Here is a 21,132-nt window from a genome sequence, read left to right as displayed (position 1 = left end):
ATAGTCCTTTGGGTATATACCCAGTAATGGGATGGCTGGGTCAAATGGTATTTCTAGTTCTAGATCCCTGAGGAATCGCCACACAGACTTCCACAATGGTTGAACTAGTTTACAGTCCCACTAACAGTGTAAAAGTGTTCCTATTTCTCCACATCCTCTCCAGCACCTGTTGTTTCCTGACTTTTTAATGATAGCCATCCTAACTGGTGTGAGATGGTATCTCATTGTGGTTTTGATTTGCATTTCTCTGATGGCCAGTGATGATGAGCATTTTTTCATGTGTTTTTTGGCTGCATAAATGTCTTCTTTTGAGAAGCGTCTGTTCACGTCCTTTGCCCACTTTTTGATGGGGTCGTTTGTTTTTTTCTTGTAAATTTGTTTGAGTTCATTGTAGATTCTGGATATTAGCCCTTTGTCAGATGAGTAGGTTGCAAAAATTTTCTCCCATTCTGTAGGTTACCTGTTCACTCTGATGGTAGTTTCTTTTGCTGTGCAGAAGCTCTTTAGTTTAATTAGATCCCATTTGTCAATTTTGGCTTTTGTTGCCATTGCTTTTGGTGTTTTAGACATGAAGTCCTTGCCCATGCCTATGTCCTGAATGGTATTGCCTAGGTTTTCTTGTAGGATTTTAATGGTTTTAGGTCTAACATTTAAGTCTTTAATCCATCTTGAATGAATTTTTGTATAAGGTGTAAGGAAGGGATCCAGTTTCAGCTTTCTACATATGACTAGCCAGTTTTCCCAGCACCATTTATTAAATAGGGAATCCTTTCCCCATTTCTTGTTTTTGTCAGGTTTGTCAAAGATCAGATAGTTGTAGATATGCGGCATTATTTCTGAGGGCTCTGTTCTGTTCCATTGATCTATGTCTCTGTTGTGGTACCAGTACCATGCTGTTTTGGTTACTGTAGCCTTGTAGTATAGTTTGAAGTCAGGTAGCGTGATGCCTCCAGCTTGGTTCTTTTGGCTTAGGATTGACTTGGCGATGCGGGCTCTTTTTTGGTTCCATATGAACTTTAAAGTAGTTTTTTCCAATTCTGTGAAGAAAGTCATTGGTAGCTTGATGGGGATGGCATTGAATCTATAAATTACCTTGGGCAGTATGGCCATTTTCACGATATCGATTCTTCCAACCCATGAGCATGGAATGTTCTTCCATTTGTTTGTATCCCCTTTTATTTCATTGAGCAGTGGTTTGTAGTTCTCCTTGAAGAGGTCCTTCACATCCCTTGTAAGTTGGATTCCTAGGTATTTGATTCTCTTTGAAGCAATTGTGAATGGGACTTCACTCATGATTTGGCTCTCTGTTTGTCTGTGATTGGTGTACAAGAATGCTTGTGATTTTTGTACATTGATTTTGTATCCTGAGACTTTGCTGAAGTTGCTAATCAGCTTAAGGAGATTTTGGGCTGAGAAGATGGGGTTTTCTAGATAAAAAATCGTGTCATCTGCAAACAGGGACAATTTGACTTCCTCTTTTCCTAATTGAATACCCTTTATTTCCTTCTCCTGCCTGATTGCCCTGGCCAGAACTTCCAGCACTATGTTGAATAGGAGTGGTGAGAGAGGGCATCCCTGTCTTGTGCCAGTTTTCAAAAGGAATGCTTCCAGTTTTTGCCCATTCAGTGTGATATTGGCTGTGGGTTGGTCATAGATAGCTCTTATTATTTTGAGATACATCCCATCAATACCTAATTTATTGAGAGTTTTTAGCATGAAGGGTTATTGAATTTTGTGAAAGGCCTTTTCTGCATCTATTGAGATAATCATGTGGTTTTTGTCTTTGGTTCTGTTTATATGCTGGATTACATTTATTGATTTGCATATGTTGAACCAGCCTTGCATCCCAGGGATGAAGCCCACTTGACCATGGTGGATAAGCTTTTTGATGTGCTGCTGGATTCGGTTTGCCAGTATTTTATTGAGGATTTTTACATCAATGTTCATCAAGGATATTGGTCTGAAATTCTCTTTTTTGGTTATGTCTCTGCCAGGCTTTGGTATCAGGACAATGCTGGCTTCATAAAATGTGCTAGGGAGGATTCCCTCTTTTTCTATTGATTGGAATAGTTTCAGAAGGAATGGTACCAGTTCCTCCTTGTACCTCTGGTAGAATTCGGCTGTGAATCCATCAGGTCCTGGACTCTTTTTGGTTGGTAAGCTATTATTATTGCCACAACTTCAGAGCCTATTTTCGGTCTATTCAGAGATTCAACTTCCTCCTGGTTTAGTCTTGGGAGGGTGTATTTGTCGAGGAATTTATCCATTTCTTCTAGATTTTCTAGTTTATTTGCATAGAGGTGTTTGTAGTATTCTCTGATGGTAGATCGTATTTCTGTGGGATCGGTGGTGATATCCCCTTTTCCATGTTTTATTGCATCTATTTGATTCTTCTCTCTTTTCTTCTTTATTAGTCTTGATAGTGGTCTATCAATTTTGTTGATCTTTTCAAAAAACCAGCTCCTGGATTCATTAATTTTTTGAAGGGTTTTTTGTGTCTCTATGTCCTTCAGTTCTGCTCTGATTTTAGTTATTTCTAGCCTTCTGCTAGCTTTTGAATGTGTTTGCTCTTGCTTTTCTAGTTCTTTTAATTGTGATGTTAGGGTGTCAATTTGGGATCTTTCCTGCTTTCTCTTGTGGGCATTTAGTGCTATAAATTTCCCTCTACACACTGCTTTGAATGTGTCCCAGAGATTCTGGTATGTTGTGTCTTTGTTCTCGTTGGTTTCAAAGAACATCTTTATTTCTGCCTTCATTTTGTTATGTACCCAGTAGTCATTCAGGAGCAGGTTGTTCAGTTTCCATGTAGTTGAGCGGTTTTGAGTGAGTTTCTTAATCCTGAGTTCTAGTTTGATTGCACTGTGGTCTGAGAGACAGTTTGTTATAATTTCTCTTCTTTTACATTTGCTGAGGAGAGCTTTACTTCCAACTATGTGGTCAATTTTGGAATAGGTGTGGTGTGGTGCTGAAAAAAATGTATATTCTGTTGATTTGGGGTGGAGAGTTCTGTAGATGTCTATTAGGTCCACTTTGTGCTGAGCTGAGTTCAATTCCTGTATATCCTTGTTCACTTTCTGTCTCGTTGATCTGTCTAATGTTGATAGTGGGGTGTTAGAATCTCCCATTATTATTGTGTGGGAGTTTAAGTCCCTTTGTAGGCCACTCAGGACTTGCTTTACGAATCTGGGTGCTCCTGTGTTGGGTGCATATATATTCAGGATAGTTAGCTCTTCTTGTTGAGTTGATCCCTTTACCATTATGTAAAGGCCTTCTTTGTCTCTTCTGATCTTTGTTGGTTTAAAGTGTATTTTATCAGAGACTAGGATTGCAACTCCTGCCTTTTTTTGTTTTCCATTTGCTTGATAGATCTTCCTCTATCCCTTTATTTTGAGTCTATGTGTGTCTCTGCACGTGAGATGGGTTTCCTGAATACAGCACACTGATGGGTCTTGACTCCTTATCCAGTTTGCCAGTCTGTGTCTTTTAATTGGAGCATTTAGCCCATTTACATTTAAAGTTAATATTGTTATGTGTGAATTTGATCCTGTCATTATGATGTTAGTTGGTTATTTTGCTCGTTAGTTGATGCAGTTTCTTCCTAGCCTCGATGGTCTTTACAATTTGGCATGTTTTTGCAGTGGCTCGTACCAGTTGTTCCTTTCCATGTTTAGGGCTTCCTTCAGGAGCTCTTTTAGGGCAGGCCTAGTGGTGACAAAATCACTCAGCATTTGCTTGTCTGTAAAGTATTTTATTTCTCCTTCACTTATGAAACTTAGTTTGGCTGGATATGAAATTCTGGGTTGAAAATTCTTTTCTTTAAGAATGTTGAATATCGGCCCCCACTCTCTTCTGGCTTGTAGAGTTTCTGCCGAGAGATCAGCTGTTAGTCTGATGGGCTTCCCTTTGTGGGTAACCCAACCTTTCTCTCTGGCTGCCCTTAACATTTTCTCCTTCATTTCAACTTTGGTGAATCTGACAATTATGTGTCTTGGAGTTGCTCTTCTCAAGGAGTATCTTTGTGGCATTCTCTGTATTTCCTGAATTTGAATGTTGGCCTGCCTTGCTAGATTGGGGAAGTTCTCCTGGATAATATCTTGCAGAGTGTTTTCCAACTTGGTTCCATTCTCCTCGTCATTTTCAGGTACACCAATCAGACGTAGGTTTGGTCTTTTCACATAGTCCCAAATTTCTTGGAGGCTTTGTTCGTTTCTTTTTATTCTTTTTTCTCTAAACTTCCCTTCTCGCTTCATTTCATTCATTTCATCTTCCATCACTGTTACCCTTTCTTCCAGTTGATCGCATCGGCTCCCGAGGCTTCTGCAATCTTCGCATAGTTCTCGATACTTGGCTTTCAGCTCCATCAGCTCCTTTAAGCCCTTCTCTCCATTGGTTATTCTAGTTATCCATTTGTCTAATTTTTTTTCAAAGTTTTTAACTTCTTTCCTATTGTTTTGAATTTCCTCCCGTAGCTTGGAGTAGTTTGATCATCTGAAGCCTTCTTTTTTCAACTTGTCAAAGTCATTCTCTGTCCAGCTTTGTTCTGTTGCTGGTGAGGAACTGCGTTCCTTTGGAGGAGGAGAGGTGCTCTGCTTTTTAGAGTTTCCAGTTTTTCTGCTCTGTTTTTTCCCCATCTTTGTGGTTTTATCTACTTTTTGTCTTTGATGATGGTGATGTACAGATGGGTTTTTGGTGTGGATGTCCTTTCTGTTTGTTAGTTTTCCTTCTACCAGACAGGACCCTCAGCTGCAGGTCTGTTGGAGTTTACTAGAGGTCCACTCCAGACCCTGCTTGGCTGGGTGTCAGCAGCGGTGGCTGCAGAACAGCGGATGTTCGTGAGACCACAAATTCAGCTGTCTGATAGTTCCTCTGGAAGTTTTGTCTCAGAGGAGTACCCGGCCGAGTGAGGTGTCAGTCTGTCCCTACTGGGGGGTGCCTGAGGTACTGGGCTCATCTCACTAGGGAGTGCCAAACAGTGGGTGCAGGACAGTCGGTGCAGCGCACTGTGCACGAGCCGAAGCAGGGCGATGCATTGCCTCACTCGGGAAGCGCAAGGGGTCAGGGAGTTCCCTTTCCTAGTCAAAGAAAGGGGTAACAGACGGCGCCTGGAAAATCGGGTCAGTCCCACCCTAATACTGCGCTTTTCCAATGGGCCTGGAAAACGGCACACCAGGAGATTGTGTCCCGCACCTGGCTCGGAGGGTCCTATGCCCATGGAGTCTTGCTGATTGCTAGCACAGCAGTCTGAGATCAAACTGAAAGGCGGCAGTGAGGCTGGGGGAGGGGCACCCGCCATTGCCCAGGCTTGCTTAGGTAAACAAAGCAGCCAGGAAGCTCGAACTGGGTGGAGCCCACCACAGCCCAAGGAGGCCTGCCTGCCTCTGTAGGCTCCACCTCTGGGGGCAGGGCACAGACGAACAAAAATTCAGCAGGAACCTCTGCAGACTTAAATGTCCCTGTCTGACTGACAGCTTTGAAGAGAGTAGTGGTTCTCCCAGCACGCAGCCAGAGATCTGAGAACGGACAGACTGCCTCCTAAAGTGGGTCCCTGACCCCCGAGTAGACTCTGATTCTTAGAGAAACAAAACAGCTGGGTGCAGTGGCTCCCACATGTAATCCCAGCACTTTGGGAGGCCGAGGTGGGCGGATCACCTGAGGTCAGGAGTTCGAGACCAGCCTGACCAACATGGAGAAAACCTATCTCTACTAAAAATACAAAATTAGCCGGGTGTGGTGGCACATGCCTGTAATCCCAGCTACTCGGGAGGCCGAGGCAGGAAAATCGCTTGAACCCAGGGGGCAGAGGTTGAGGTGAGCTGAGACTGTGCCACTGCACTCCAGCCTGGGCAACAGCAAGACTCCATCTCAAAAGGAGAAAAAAAAAAAAGGTTTCTTGAAATAGAAAAAAAAAAAAGGACAATAAATACAGTGGTGGTTAGGCCTGGGTTTGAATCCCAGCTCTCTCTGCTATTTGCAGTGTGAATGTGAGAAAATTACTTAATCTCTTTTAGCCTTTCTGTAAAACAAGGACACTAACATACTGACACCTCAGAGGTAGGCTGTTGTGGGGATTAAATATTACTACCTATAACAGACTTAAATTAGTAATAAGCAATAGTAATAAACATATTAGTGTTACTACTACTACTATTACTATTAGTGGGTGGTAGTAACAGAGACAAACATACAGCAACCTCAAGAAGTACAGAAAGAAGCTTGTTAAATCTCTGCCTGAAAGAGCTTGTTTTCCCATCTATCTACATTATAACGCTGAAGTGTATGAAAAATTTTTTTAAAGTGTAATATAACTTTTGCACTCACAAACCATCTTTTTAACAGTTTATGGAGGTATAACTGTCATACATGTGCACCCATGAGACCACCACCACAATAAAGATAATTAAACATCTCCGTCAGTGCAAAACTATCCCCATGCCTCTTTATAATCTATCCTTCTTGCTCTCGTCTTTCCCCAAGGCAACCACTGATAAGTTCTGTCAATACAAATTAGTTTAAATTTTCTGACATTTTACATATGTGGAAGCATACAGTATATTAGTTTTCTAGGTTTGAAATTTATTTTCACATTCTGGAGGCTGGAAGTCCAGTATTGTTATGGTTTAGATGTTTGTCCTCTCCAAACCTTATGTTGAAAACTGATCCCCAACATTGGAAGTGGGGCCTAATGGGAGGTTTTGAGTCATGGAGACAAATCACTCATGAATAGATTGATGCCCTTCCTCGGGGTTGACTGAGTTCTCACTCTATTCACTGCTGCAAAAACTGATTATTAAAAAGGACCAGGCACCTCTCTCTCTCCCTCTTGTGTCCTCTTTCACCATGTAATCTCTGCACATCCTGATTCCACTTCACCTTCTACCATGAGTGGTAGCAGCCTGAGGCCCTCACTAAAGGCCCAATGTTGAACCTTCCGGACAGCAGAACTGGGAGCTTAACCTCTTTTATTTATAAATTAACCAGCCTCAAGTATTCCTTTATAGCAATACAAAATGGACTAAGAGAATTGGTACTGAGAATTGGGGTGTTGCTATAAAGATACCTGAAAATGTGGAAGCAGTTTTGGAACTGGGCGATGAGCGGAGGCTGGAAGTGTGTGGAAGGCTCAGAGAAAGACAAGAATATGAAGGAGTGTCTGAAAAAAGTGCCCAAAGGCACTTCAGAAATATTTGGGGTCACCCCTTCCCTAATAGGCCCCAAGGCCTTTTGAGGACAGACCTGGAGCACCACTGCCCTTGGCCACCTCAGGATGCTACTCCCCACATCCTGGCTGCTCTGGCTCCAGCAATGGGTCAAATGGCCCCAGGTAGGGTTTGGGCCACTGCTCCTGAGGGGCCAAGTGGTAAGCCTTCGTGGCATTCATGTGGTGTTAAGTCTGCAGGCATCCAGAATGCAAGGGACATGGAGGCTTGGCAGCTTTAACCTAAATTTCAGATAATATGTCAAAAAGCCTGGGAGAGCAGGCAGATGCCTATTGCGGGGTGGAGCCACCACAGACAGCCCCTACCAAGGCAATCTTTAGTGGAAATGTTGGGTTGGAGTTTCCTTAGAGTCCCCACCGGGGCAACTCTTAGTGGAGCCACAAAGGTGCTGGAACCCCACAATAGCAGAACTATCCACAGCATTCCACCTCAGCCTGAAAAAGCTGCAGCATTATTACAACCCATGGAAGCAGCCAGTGGTCTACGCCCAGCAAAGCTATGGGGGGAAGGGCTATTCAAGGCCTTGGGAGCCCACCCCACAAACCACTGTGACCAATATGCAGGAGATGGAGTCAAAGGAGATTATTTTGGAGCTTTAAGATTTAATGTGTGCCCTGCTGTGTTTTGGACTTGCATGGGGCCTATTATCCCTTTCTTTTGACCAATTTTTCCTTTTTGGAATGGAAATGTTTACCCAGTGCCTGTACCACCATTGTACCTTGGAGGTAAATAACCTCTTTTTTGATTTTACAGGCTTACAACTGGAAAGAACTTACTTTGAGTCTCAGATGTGACTTTGAACTTTTAAGTTGGTGCTGAAACAAGTTGACTTTTAGGGACTATTGGGAAGGAATAATTGTATTTTGCAATGTGGTAAGAACATAAGTTTTAAAGGGCCAGGGGCAAAATGCTATGATTTAGATGTTTGGCCCTTCTAAACCTCATGTTGAAACTTGATTCCCAATGTTGGAAGTGGAGCCTAATGGGAGGTGTTTGAGTCCCAAGGGCAGATCCCTCATTAATAGATTAATGGCATGAGTGAGCTCTCACTCTATTCGTTCTGCAAGAGCCTGGTACCTCCCCCTTTCTCTCCTGCTTCCTCTCTCACCATGTGATCTCTGCATATGCTGGTTTTACTTCACTTTCCACCATGAGTGGAAGCAGCCTGTAGCTCTTACCAGATGCCCACTCTTGAACCTTCCGGTCTGCAGAACTATGAGCTAAATAAATCCCTTTCCTTTATAAATTATTCCTTTATAGGAACACAAACAAACTAAGACAAACATCAAGGTGGCAGCAGGCTTGGTTTTTCCTGAGGCCTCTCTCCTTGGCCTGCCAATGGCTGCCTTCTTGCTGTGTCTTCACATGGACCTTTCTCTGTGTCTTCGGATCCCTGATGTCTCTTGCATGTTCCAATTTCTTCTTTATATAAGGACACCCGATGGATTGGATTGGGCACACTCTAAGAGCCTCATTTTATATTAATTACCACTTTAAAGGCCCTATCTCCAAATCTGGTCACATTCTGAGGTACAAAGGGTTGGAACTTCAACATATGAATTTTGGGAGAATTTAATTTGGTTCATAACATACAGTATATACTCTTCTGACTGGCTTATTTCACTGAGTAAAATTATTTTAAGATTCACACATGTTGTTCAATGCATTGTTAGTCATTTTTTATTGCCTAGTTGCATTCTATTATGTAGACATACCACAATTTGTTTATTCACTCTCCCATTGATGGACATTTGCACTGTTTCCAGTTTTGGGCTATATAAGTAAAGCTGACATGAACATTAATATATAAGTCTTTACACAGACATATGCATTAATTTCTCTTAGGTAAAACATATGAATAGAACTGCTAAATCATATGGTAGGTATATGTTTAACTTTATTAGAAACAAACTCCATTTCATTGCAGTGAGTGTAAAATGGTATCTCATTATGGTTTTAATTTGCATTTTCCGAATGATTTATAATGGTAAATATCATTTCATGCATTTATTTGCCAACCTTGTATCTTCCTTGAGAAGTGTCTGCTCTAATTTTTTGCTCATTTAGTGTTGGGTTATTTGTCCTCTTCTTGATTTGTAGTAATTATAGATTATAAATATAAGTTTTTGTGAGATAAATGTTTTGCATGTATTTTTCTTCTAGCCTGTTGCTTTCCTTTTTGGTTTTATAATAATATGCCTTGAAGAGCAGGATTTTTTTTAAATTTGATGAAGTCCAAGTTATTTTTTTTCTTTTACAATTTGAGGGTTTTGTGTCCTATTTAGGAAAAATTTGCCAAACCTAAGGGCAGTAACATTTTCTCCTATGGTTTCTTTCAGGAGTTTTATGTTTTTAATTCTAATGATAGGTCTATAATCTATTTTGAGTTAATTTTTATGTAAGTTGTGAGGTAAGAATCAAAGTTCATTTTTGGTACATGAATATGCAACTGTCCAGATGATTTGTTGAAAGATTATCCCTTCCTTATTGTCTTGCATTAAATTTAGATATTATCATCTTCTCTGTTCTTCTCACATGATCGTACAGAACACTCAATGAGAAATATGTAAACATGCTCTGAAAAGTGAGAAGCTAACAGAAACCTAAGTCACTACCTTTATTAGTTCTGAGTAGGTCCCTGATAGACAAGTAACAGAAAAAGTATTAGGCCAAGAGTTGGAGAACCTGTGTGACTCGCTCTTTTATTAGCCTTCAAAATGCTTTGTAAGTTGTGAAATGGTAAAGAAATGGAAGATATTGTCTTTATACCTAAAAATTCCTATACTACATAATAAAGGCCACTCTTGCTTGGCATGATGGTACAGGGCCATAAATATGACCACGCAAGTTGAAACCATGCAAAAGGATCTTTTTTTTTTTTTTTTTTTTTTTGTTGAGACGGAGTCTCGTTCTGTCGCCTGGGCTAGAGTCCAATGGTGCTATCTCAGCTCAACTCACTGCAAGCTCTGTCTCCTGGGTTCACGCCATTCTCCTGCCTCAGCCTCCTGAGTAGCTGGGACTACAGGCACCTGCCACCATGCCCAGCTAATTTTTTTGTATTTTTAGTAGAGACAGGGTTTCACTGTGTTAGCCAGGATGGTCTCGATCTCCTGACCTCGTGATCTGCCCGCCTCGGCCTCCCAAAGTCATTCATGTCGGTAAGTTCCCCTTCCACAGGTGCTTTAGGCTGCAGCTCTAGAGTCTTTTGAGCAGTAGCAGTGTCAGCATGTCCCTGGTCAGCTAGTTCTTCTATAACTCCATTCAAATTTCATTTCCAACATTATCACTTTTTGTTTCTTTATTGCAGTTTCATCTCTCTCAGCCAAATCTCTCTCTTGATTATATATTTTGGTAAAAGGTCATAGGGGTTTACCATTGAGAGACAAGGAGACAACACAATCACATGCTTTGCTGTGTGTGAACTGAATAAGAGGCTCACAGTTACCTATCACTGACATATTTCGAAAGAAGTAACATTTATTAGTCATTGGTCATGATGCACATCTGTTATTTACATAGGGACTTGTGGACTAAAGTGCTAGCAAAGACGCTTACTGCTTTAGGCAATTACTTGCAGTGAATATATTATGGTAACTAAAATGTGAATTGTATTGTTGTGGGACTGGTGTTATTTAGCTAAACACAGTAATTGATATTTGACCATATTGGGGCCATGCAAAGTGAAGGCTCCCTATATTTGCAGTGTTCAAAGATGTGTGAATTCATCTATTTAGTGTTCTCAGCATTTGAAGACGACAAATAAATTACTTCTTTAGCTTTCTTGATGTGAGTCTTCAGGAACCTTTTCTATAAAGCCAAGAAATGTGTGATTAAAAAAACCAAAGAGCTTTCTATGATGGCCACTTAAGTTGGCCGAGTTTCAGATTAGATTACACTGTGTTATGAGGTAGATGTACCAATGGGCCTTTAAATAGAATATGGTTGAACTATAGTTTCTTTTCTTTTGTGAAAAGCCGAAAGTTTAACATAACTTCCCTTACTTTAATGATTTAACATTATTTTTATTATCTTTGAATTTCTTAGTTGTAACTCTTTTGATATCCAGAATAAAAACTTCAAGTCAGATCAAATATTATATGTACCCTCTATTGTAAAATGAGCTTCTTACAATCCCGAGAGGCTAATTTTTAAGGCATGTTTGCTTTTAGTCTCCTTGAGGGAAAACTGCACATGCAGGAATAGAAATTATAAAATTTGGACCTTTGACATTTTGGAGAAGCAACAAATTATTAGCATTATTTATTAAAGTGTCTAATCATGGTTCATTACTCTGATTTCAGAAGTATTCATCAATGCACTTCTCCACACTCTCCCCACAGAAGATAACAGAATAGATTATTTCAACCATGTTGGAAATATATTTGTTTTTTATAATCATAAAGTTAGTTTCAATTTTAATAAACCAACTATGAAGGTATTTATCTAGTGACAGCAGTCACTGTGTTTCACTCTGGTTTTTATAATAACTATCTCAAGTCTAGTAGGAGAAACAAAAGTGAAAAATAATTAAAATATGGTTTGGTAGAAGGGGAGAGTGGTTACAAGATGCTATGAGACTACTGGAAAAACACCAAACCTAGCTTTGAGGAAAATAAGAAAAGCCTATTGGAGCTGGTTAAGAAAAACAGCAGGGCCGGGTGCGGTGGCTCACGCCTGTAATCCCAGCACTTTTGGAGGCCGAGGCGGGCAGATCACGAGGTCAGGAGATCGAGACCATGGTGAAACCCCGTCTCTACTAAAAATACAAAAAATTAGCTGGTCACGGTGGTGGGCGCCTGTAGTCCCAGCTACTCGGGAGGCTGAGGCAGGAGAATGGCATGAACCCAGGAGGCGGAGCTTGCAGTGAGCCAAGATTGCGCCACTGCACTCCAGCCTGGGCGACAAAGAGGGACTCCGTCTCAAAAAAAAAAAAAGGAAAAAAGAAAAAAGAAAGACAGCAGGAACTGCCTCAGCAAAGAAGGGATCAGTAGTTCTTTCAAGAACTGCAGGTTAAGAGGCATAAAAACCAACAAACAAAACACAAGAATTATGAATTCTAGATACCAAAAGAAGTTTTGTGGGAGAGCTAAGGCTAGAGAGGCAAACAGGTGAAATTCATATGCCATGTTAAACAACTGTGCCGTGATAGTAACAAAGAGCCAAGAAAGAGCTTTAAAATAAGAGCTACATGTTCTGACTTGCATTTTAAGAAAATCTCAGTAGCTTTTGTGAATGATCAGAAAGGGAAGCAGTAAAGAAGACAGTAACCAGCTGAGAGGTAAAATGGGCTCAGTCTAAGTCAGCAGCAGTGGGAACTTAGAGATGGGGGAGGACCCCGGAGGTATTATGGAGGTAGAATCAACTGACTCCCTGTTTTCTGGTTTGTACTTGGTGATTACATAAGGTATAGAATATAAGAAGAGGGTCAAGGTGGAGGAAGTAAAATAGTAAATTTAGTTTTGAAAAACTTTGACTTTGAAAGGAATATGAATTATAGAATGAGATATCCTGCCTAAGATTAAAATTGCATTGTTTGTGTTTTGATTCTGCTCTTTGAATGGGCTGAGATGGATAACTCCTAAGAGTAACTGAGTGGGGAGGACAGAAGGTGCCACTACCCTCCCATCCAACACAGGGAAGCAATGTTAAAGCAATTAACATTGGAGACAATGTGGAGGCAATGAAAAGGCAGCCTCCTGTTGGAGAGCGGATTAATAGCTTTATTGTCCAGGACGAAGGATGCAAATAGCTCTTTTTTCGTGTATCTAAACAAAATACCCAGAGAAGGTGGTTAAGGCTTCGGGTACCAAAAGTGGTGTATGACTCAGATTATTGGATTTTATGTTTTGGAAGGCTCATGCTCTGAGAAGCAGCAATATATGAGAACAAGGCTGAAGGACTGCTGTAAAGGACCCTGTGACAGTGGCTGAAGGATGTACCAGAAAACAGAGGACCTGACTCTCTCATATCTTGCACATATCTTATAATATGCCCAGATCACCCAGTGCTATGTACCAGAACTCTTTATCATGGTCACAGGCCAAAATGTCTCATACGAAAAGCCATACAGTGCCCTTTGCATTTTTCTAAATGTAAACAGGAAAATAATCAAAACCATTTTTAGCTTACATGGAAGAATATCTCGGTATCTGTTTTTTTCTCTGTTGCTTGGTTGATTCCCAGAGTTGAACTCACCAGGCAGATTCTTAAGTTCTAAAGCCTTTAAAAGGTTAAAAATAAATAAATAAATAAATAAACAAATAAATAAATAAATAAATTGTGTGTTTACTATAACCAATAAAAAAGAAAAAAATATGCCTTTGTTTAATGCTCATGATCCTTAAACCCCTATATGACACGACCTGCTATTTAATGTGTTGTATGATAAGTGAAGCTAGATCCCCATTTAAAAAGTGCTATATAAAATATCTCAAGTTTCACATGCCAATCAATGAGTTGGTTAATAAGAAAATGTTAAACTTTCTGGAAATACTTTCCACTTGAACTTCATTTTGTTCTTCTTTCAAAAAAAAAGGAAATACAGGCTATTCACTTCTCAGAACCTACCCACAGATCTATCATTTTATAAATAAAAATAACAAAATAACAACAACAAAAACATATAAACAAAAAATATATACAAACAGTCTCACAATTTATCCTTCCCCTTTGAAGAAATTATAGTTAGGATGCTAAGAATCCTTCCTTTCAAAAAATTTCTTTATCAAGTGTGAATTCAACAAACACTTATTAAGCATTTAATAGGTACCCGGCCCTGTTTCAGATACTGGAATACAGAGATGAATTGGATAATGGCCTCATCCTTAAGGAGTGAACACAGTAGTTCGAGGACATGTAATCAAATACCACGTGACCAATGTACGGAGACACTAGTATAAATGACAGCACTAGATTGCACCTAAAAGTCAAGAAGAAAAGCTCCTCAAGGGGAAATAGCCCTTGAACTGGGCCTTAGTGAGTCATTGGAAGTTAGCATATGAAAAACAGTGTGTACTTAGAAGTAAAGAGGAGAGAAGGTGAAGGGGCGGAAATAATGGAGGCATACGTGTCTCTTTGGGAAACTGTGACTAATATGGTAATAAGAGCACAGAGCACATGATCTAGTCCAACAACAGACTAAAATTATAAACGATCTTGTTGCATATATAAATGAAATTAGGAGGTAGCTAGTCATACTTTATTAGCATATTTGTGGAGAAAGCCTGAGAATCTATACATTTTCAAAGCTCTGGGGTAACTCTTGTGTAGCCAACCTAGCAACCACTGCCATGAGGAACAAGGAGCCTGTGAAGGTTTTAAGTAGTACAATAAAATGATCAAGTCTTTCTGAAAATCAATTCTAAAATAAATCTGGAAAAATATCTGTAGGAAGAATGAGAAAAAATTCATTTATGAATGAATAACGATGGCAGATGAGTCTCATTAGATGTTAAAAGATAACATGAAGCTATGCTAATGAACAGAACAATACCAATAAAGGAATAAGAAAATCAGTAGAAAAAGTCCAAGAATAAATTAAAATACATGTAAGGCTCTAGTATATGATAAAAGTGGCATTTTACACCACTCAAGAGAAGTTCCAGGAGACTCTTGGGACAACTGGATAGCTATATAATGCTGAGTCCCTATCAAACATCTTATACCAAATTAAATTCTAGCTGCATCAAAGATTTAAATGCTTAAAAAATCATAAACGTACTAGAAAAAAACATGAATTATTACAATCCTAGAGTAAAAGAAGCATTCCTAAAGAGCACAGAAAGCCCCAAACCCAGAAGCCCCAAAAGAAAAGACTGCCATATTTGACCACTAAAAATCAGCTATTTCTTCATGGTAAATAGGCATGTGTGTGCACGTGCATGTGCACCTGTGTGTAACACAAACAGCAGCAGAAAAAATACTACGTGTAAGACACACAAAGGCATAATTTTTTCCTTAAAGAGTTAGTAATCAGCCAGGCACGGTGGCTCACGCCTGTAATCCCAGCACTTTGGGAGGCCGAGGTGGGCAGATCACCTTAGGTCAGGAGTCCAGGACCTGCCAGGCCAACATGGTGAAACCTTGTCTCTACTAAAAATACAAAAATTAGCCAGGTGTGGTGGCAGGCGCCTGTAATCCCAGCTACTTGGGAGGCTGAGGCAGGAGAATTGCTTGAACCCGGGAGGCAGAGGTTGCAGTGAGCCAAGATCGCACCACTGCACTCCAGCCTGGGGGACAAGAGCAAGACTCGTCTCAAAAAAAAAAAGAGTTAGTAACCAATAAGAAAACAAAAAATAGAAAATGGGGCAAAGAATTGAAACTAGCAGTTCACTGAAAATATAAAAGGCTTAAAAACATATGGAAAGATATTCTTTTGTTCTCAAATAAATACCAATTAAATAATCAATAAGAAATAATTTGTCATTTAAGAGATGAGAAGAGATCCAAATAATTGATAGTCCAAAATATTAATATTGTCTTTCTAGGAATTTGTTCTAAAAATATTTAAATATATGCATACAGTATATGAAGAGAGATGACTGCTGTTCATAATAGCAAAGACTAGAACAACCTAAATGTCCAAGTGTTCCATGGTAGTTAATTATATGGATAAGTACCTTAATTTCAGAAACTAAATATTAAATTAAGGTACTTATCCATATAATTACCATGCAACACTTAAAAAAATGAGATACTGCTATACATGCTGATAATATATTTGGAAATTGTATCTAGGAGGAAAACAAATTTAAGGATGTAAAGTGCATTCCAACAAATTTTTTTAAAAGTTTGCATGACAAAACAACAAAATGAATAGTGTAAAGGGGCCCTAGAAAGTCTTGAAAGAAAGACTATGCTATTTGGCTTTTTTTCTTTTAACCATGTACATCTATTACTTTAAAATATATATAATATTTTAAAGTAAAAACAATGTACTAAAACCAAATAAAGAAAGAAAAGAAAAGAAACCCTCTGGCAATGATATAAAAAAAGAAATCACATATAGACTTTGATAAGAAAAATATTTACCACAAATTCCTGCATGATATCATACGCTGCTGTTTTTTTCTCAAGCATTTTCAAACAATCCTTGATGGCTGTCTGCTCATGAAAATTGAATATTAATGGCTGAATCTGAGCCAACTGATCTAGTTCTCCTTCAGAAACAATTTTGTGTGTATCTAAGGAAGAGAAAAATTCACATGTGTAAGTTACTGGTATATATGTGAAGGGAGATTTTATTTTTGTTTCTGTTTCTCTTAAAGGCACAGCCATTTAAGAGTAAACAGAAGTTTATTTTTCCACGGGTGAAGAGTCTACTACTTTGAAAGAGGCTTCCTTTGGAAAAAATCATGGCTATTTATACCTTGAAATTATACAAAATCCACTGTCCTTGGAGAAAACTGTTCAGTGCTATAAACATAACGGATGCTGTGGATTGGGAAGTGTTCAGTTTTTTTTTATTTATTTATTTATTTTTATTATACTTTAGGGTTTTAGGGTACATGTGCACAATGTGCAGGTTTGTTACATATGTATCCATGTGCCAAGGAGATACACCTAATGCTAAATGACGAGTTAATGGGTGCAGGAAATCAACATGGCACATGGAGAAGTGTTCAGTTTTATAATGTGAATTGGGTATATGGATTGACAGTTATGCCAAGGTAAGAACGTACAAGGCTTGGATTAGGAAAAAGAGAGAACTTTTGCCCTCCCTGGGACCAAGTGTTTGGAAGTTCCTAGAGTCTGAGATGTGGGGATGTGGAGAGTTCATGTCCTGTTTCATTACTCTGAAACAGATTGAACACGAACACACACACGTGCACACACACCAAGGATGGAGAGGATCTATGCAATATAATTAATAAGACTAAATAATGGATACATAGGGACACTTGTAACCAATAATTGGGGAGAACATTCTATTAATATTTAATAGCACATATACAATCTTTTTATTTTTAATTATGATCTTTTAGGTCATGTTGACAGTCAAGGTTCCAAATATCTGAAATTTTATACATCAAGTCCACTGGCCAAAATGCAATAGATCTAGAAGTCAACAGTAAAAGAATATTTTAAAAGCTTCAAAATTTTGAGGTAGCATGTTCAAGTAAAACAAGTTCTCATAATCTCTTTGCAAAGCCAAATAATGTGAATAATCAAGTTAATACCAGAAAAAAGATATATACAAAACAACACAGCAAAAGAAAGAGGTGGAAATTTCTAAGAATCTGCACATTCCTGGGAAGCACATCTTACCTTGGTACTCCACTATATCCAGAGGCTCTTTGTAGGGTTGGAAGTGCGGGCTCTTGGTTGGGATAGACAGGTATAGAAATCCTAAAATTTCTCACAAATATCCCTAACCTTAGTATGAGAGGAGGTCTGAGCAGGCTAGAAGGGGAGATAAAATTCCCACAAGAGTAGAAGCCATTTTGATCATCTTTGATCCCCAACAGCAAAACCCTTAGACCTTCCCATTGTGTTCCACCTTTGCTAGTACAAAAGCTGGGAGAATGAAGAGAGAAAAAAAATGAAAATGTAGAATGACTGTAACAAACACTGGTGTTGACTCCCCAACACTGATTCTACCCCTCTGGTTAGTTAAAGCCATTTGTGATCATTCCACAGTAAGATCCTTCCAGTGAATAATTCAGAAATAGGTAGGTGATTTGCGCCAACCATAGAAATAGGCTGGTCTTGTAAAAAAGAGAAGCAAAGTTCTCTTCTACCCTCATCCCTCTGTACAGACATAAATAAAGAAGCATAAGGACCTATTATCATAGTCTGCCCTCTTATGGCCATAAAAGGAAGGAGTATAGCAAATGTGAAAAAAATAAAGAACCTATGTTCTTGATGACATTAGCAACTGATCATATTGAACCTGGAATCCTTCCTATCTCTGGACTTCCATTATGGTAGAAAATATATACCTTTATCATTAACATCATTCTGAATTTGGTCTCTTTTTCTTGTAGCCTGATCCAAGAATTCCAATCAAAGTATAAAGGTGGGGTTTCAGCAGTGGATCATGAGAATCATTTCAGCCAGTTTACTGAAAGGGATTTGATGTAGCTATTTGGTGCTTGTATCACCATTGGGTGGGCTTGAAGAGCAGATGCCTCTTTCGTTATGATCCAAGAACAACACTGCATAATGGTCTGCCAAGAAAAGTTCTGTCTTTGCCACAATTAGGAAACTGAGAAAGTTGGAGACCATTTTTTCTAGCCACTGGCTCCTGGATGACACCACTTGAGCAACAATGGAGAAATGAGAAAGTCACTACCACAACTGTTGGCTCTAGTAACACATCACCTTACCTATAATGAGGACCAGGAACACCAAGCATGCTATGATGCATAGCAATAAAATGGATGCTTCTCTACACATTTACATCTTGGCTAAGTGCATATGATTGGCAAAGCCCAAATAAGCTACCAGGAAGTCTTGAAAATGTAATTTTTCATTTTTCTGCCTGGGCCATACAGGAAGGTAAACTAGGAGAAGGGTGTGATTCATATCGAATAAGGGCATCCGTGCTATCTGCTTAACATTTCAGCCACACCATGCCCTTTGAGTATCCTGCTCCTTGGCCCCTACCCCTTCAGCACACTTATCATTGTCCTTAGGCAAAATAAAAAATGCAGCCCTCCAAAACATAGTTTACAAGGGAAGATAATGAGATCCAAATAAAAATGGAAATCAGGAAGAATTCATTCCTGCTCAATCAACAAAACTGAAGAGATAGAAAAAGCTATACATGTTCATAACAAAATAGAATAAAACGTGAAACACAGAAAAAAAAATATAATATAATATAGCATGCAGAATAATTTTTAAAATCTATTCTAAAATGGAAGATAGGCTTAAAAAGGAAAATGAACTGTGTATGCAACATGTTGAAAGAAAAGGAAAATAAATTATTTTAAATAAGAGTTCACAAGGAGATAAGAAAACAATAGAATTAGGTAAAAAAAAAAAATAGTTTATAAACCTAAGAAAATAAAAGTAAAACTCAAAAGTACATAATTATAGCAATAATTTATAATTAAATCGAATTCTGCAAGAAACAAAGCAGACAGTTGAAAATCGACTTATTGCCATAGGACAAAGGCATGTATACATACATTAATGAAGACAAGAAAGGTTTAAAAACAAACAGTGAAAAGATAATGCATGTGAGGACCTCATCAGAGGCTCAGGAGAAAAGCTGCAGACAGGGTGAGGAAATTGAGAAATCCTCTTTCGTGGGGCAAGCTTGGGAAGGGGAAAAACAGCATCCAAAGGAATGGCACAAAGCATGCCCAGAATGCTTTTTCCCTATTTCCCTAATGGACCAAAAGCATACAAAGCTGGGAAAAGGCATGAAACTCTGTCATCCTCAAGGCACAAATGAAGACTCATTAACATTGGGGGTAGGGAAGAGAGAAGAGCATCCCGGACCCAGGCCATAAGATATTCCCTACCCCTGCAGAATGGACAAAATAACAAAGGAGGTACCACCTGAGGCCTTCCTAAGACTGAGGCTGAACAAGGACATCAGACAATGTCACCCCCAACCAGGTTGGCCAGCAAGGTAATCCTAAGTAAGAGCTCTCTACTGCTGGGAATTAGACAAGATCATGGAGAAGACCTTCTCCGAGGTGCACATACAATGGGAAGAGCTAAGGCAGAGGGTGGAGTAAACACTGAGGCAAATCCTCTACATGTAAGGTAACACTGGACGAATTTGAAGCTGGTGGTGCACTAAGGGTAACCATAGCAACATCAAACCCAAGCCCTGCTGCATTACTGAGTAAACTGATGCAACTCCTCACACTGAACGCGTACCAACAAAAGAGTCATATCCATCCCTATTTACCTCAGTGTCTAGAACTTAGGTAAGAATTACTACAATAGCTCCTCCTTATCTGCAGGGGATATGTTCCAAGACCCCCAGTGGATGCCTGAAACTCTGGATAGTACTGAATCTGATCGTCACCAACTGAAACATATTTTTGTTCATGTCTTCCACCCACAATTTTAATGCCTTTTCCATCTTAAGTAAGCACGTATCATGCAATGTGGCCATAACTTTGGCACTCTGATGTGCAACAGCAAAACGTGGATAGAAGATTCATTCTTACCATAGGTCTAAGCAACTTTAGCATATGATTTTTTTCTTTCCTTATTAAGTCAAGAACTTTCACCTTTTCATGTAAAGAAAGCACTTTACAGCTTCCCTTTGGCATATCCAAATTGCTAGCATCACTACTCTTTGGGGCCATTACTAAGTAAAATAAGGGTTACTTGAACACAAGCACTGTGAGGCCAAAACAGTAGATCTGATAACCAAGATGACTACTAGTTGACTAATAGGCAGGCAGCATATAGGGCATGAATATGCTGGACAGAGCAATGATTCACTCCCAGGCAGGACAGAGCAGGACAGTGTGAGGTTTCATCACACTACTCAGAACAGCGTGCAATTTAAAACTTACTGTTTATATCTGGAATTGTCCACTTAACATTTTTAGTCTGTGGTTGACTGCAGGTAACTGAAACTATGAAGAGTGAAACCACGGATAAGACATTTTTACTTCTATCTCCAGACTATACAATATCCAGTTTTCGACCAAAAAATTATCAAGTACACACAGAAGTAAGAAAAAGAGAAAAAAGTTGCCAAGAGACAAAACAATCAACAGAACCAGACAGAGATATAACATACATTAAAACTGTCAAGTGATGAATTTAAAATAGTGATAATCAATGTGTGAAAAGGCAGTGGGAAAAGTAAACAACATACATGAACAAATGGAGAATTTCAATGGAGAGATGGAAGCCATAAAAAGAATAAAGTGGAAATGCTTAAAGTAAAAAAAATTGTAAGAAATTAAGCATGTTATTGATAAGCTCATCAGTAGAT

The 21,132-nt window shown here is 39.2% G+C and overlaps 1 protein-coding gene across 16 annotated transcripts in view; it reads right to left on the bottom strand.

The window, feature by feature from the left end:
- Window positions 1-21,132, bottom strand: part of PTPN20 (protein tyrosine phosphatase non-receptor type 20) — a 108,776-nt gene that overhangs the window by 39,650 nt on the left and 47,994 nt on the right. For 14 of the 16 annotated variants that reach the window (XR_010120518.1, XR_010120517.1, XM_063638053.1 and 11 more), the window contains 2 exons: window positions 16,248-16,399; window positions 13,347-13,437 (listed from right to left, as the gene is read on the bottom strand). Coding sequence is in view for 13 of the 16 variants with exons in the window: in XM_063638053.1 (XP_063494123.1) it covers window positions 13,347-13,437; window positions 16,248-16,399 (243 nt within the window). In the remaining 3 variants the exon portion in view is untranslated. Of the gene's footprint in view, window positions 1-13,346; window positions 13,438-16,247; window positions 16,400-21,132 lie in introns of those variants that run through there. The other 2 variants (XM_063638059.1, XM_055275423.2) reach the window with 2 other exon arrangements.

The sequence above is a fragment of the Symphalangus syndactylus genome, chromosome 4 (assembly GCF_028878055.3).
Source record: "Symphalangus syndactylus isolate Jambi chromosome 4, NHGRI_mSymSyn1-v2.1_pri, whole genome shotgun sequence".
NCBI classification, from domain to species: Eukaryota; Metazoa; Chordata; class Mammalia; order Primates; family Hylobatidae; genus Symphalangus; species Symphalangus syndactylus.
The sequence above is the reverse complement of the archived record's forward strand: the minus strand, read 5'-3'. Positions and strand labels throughout refer to the sequence as shown.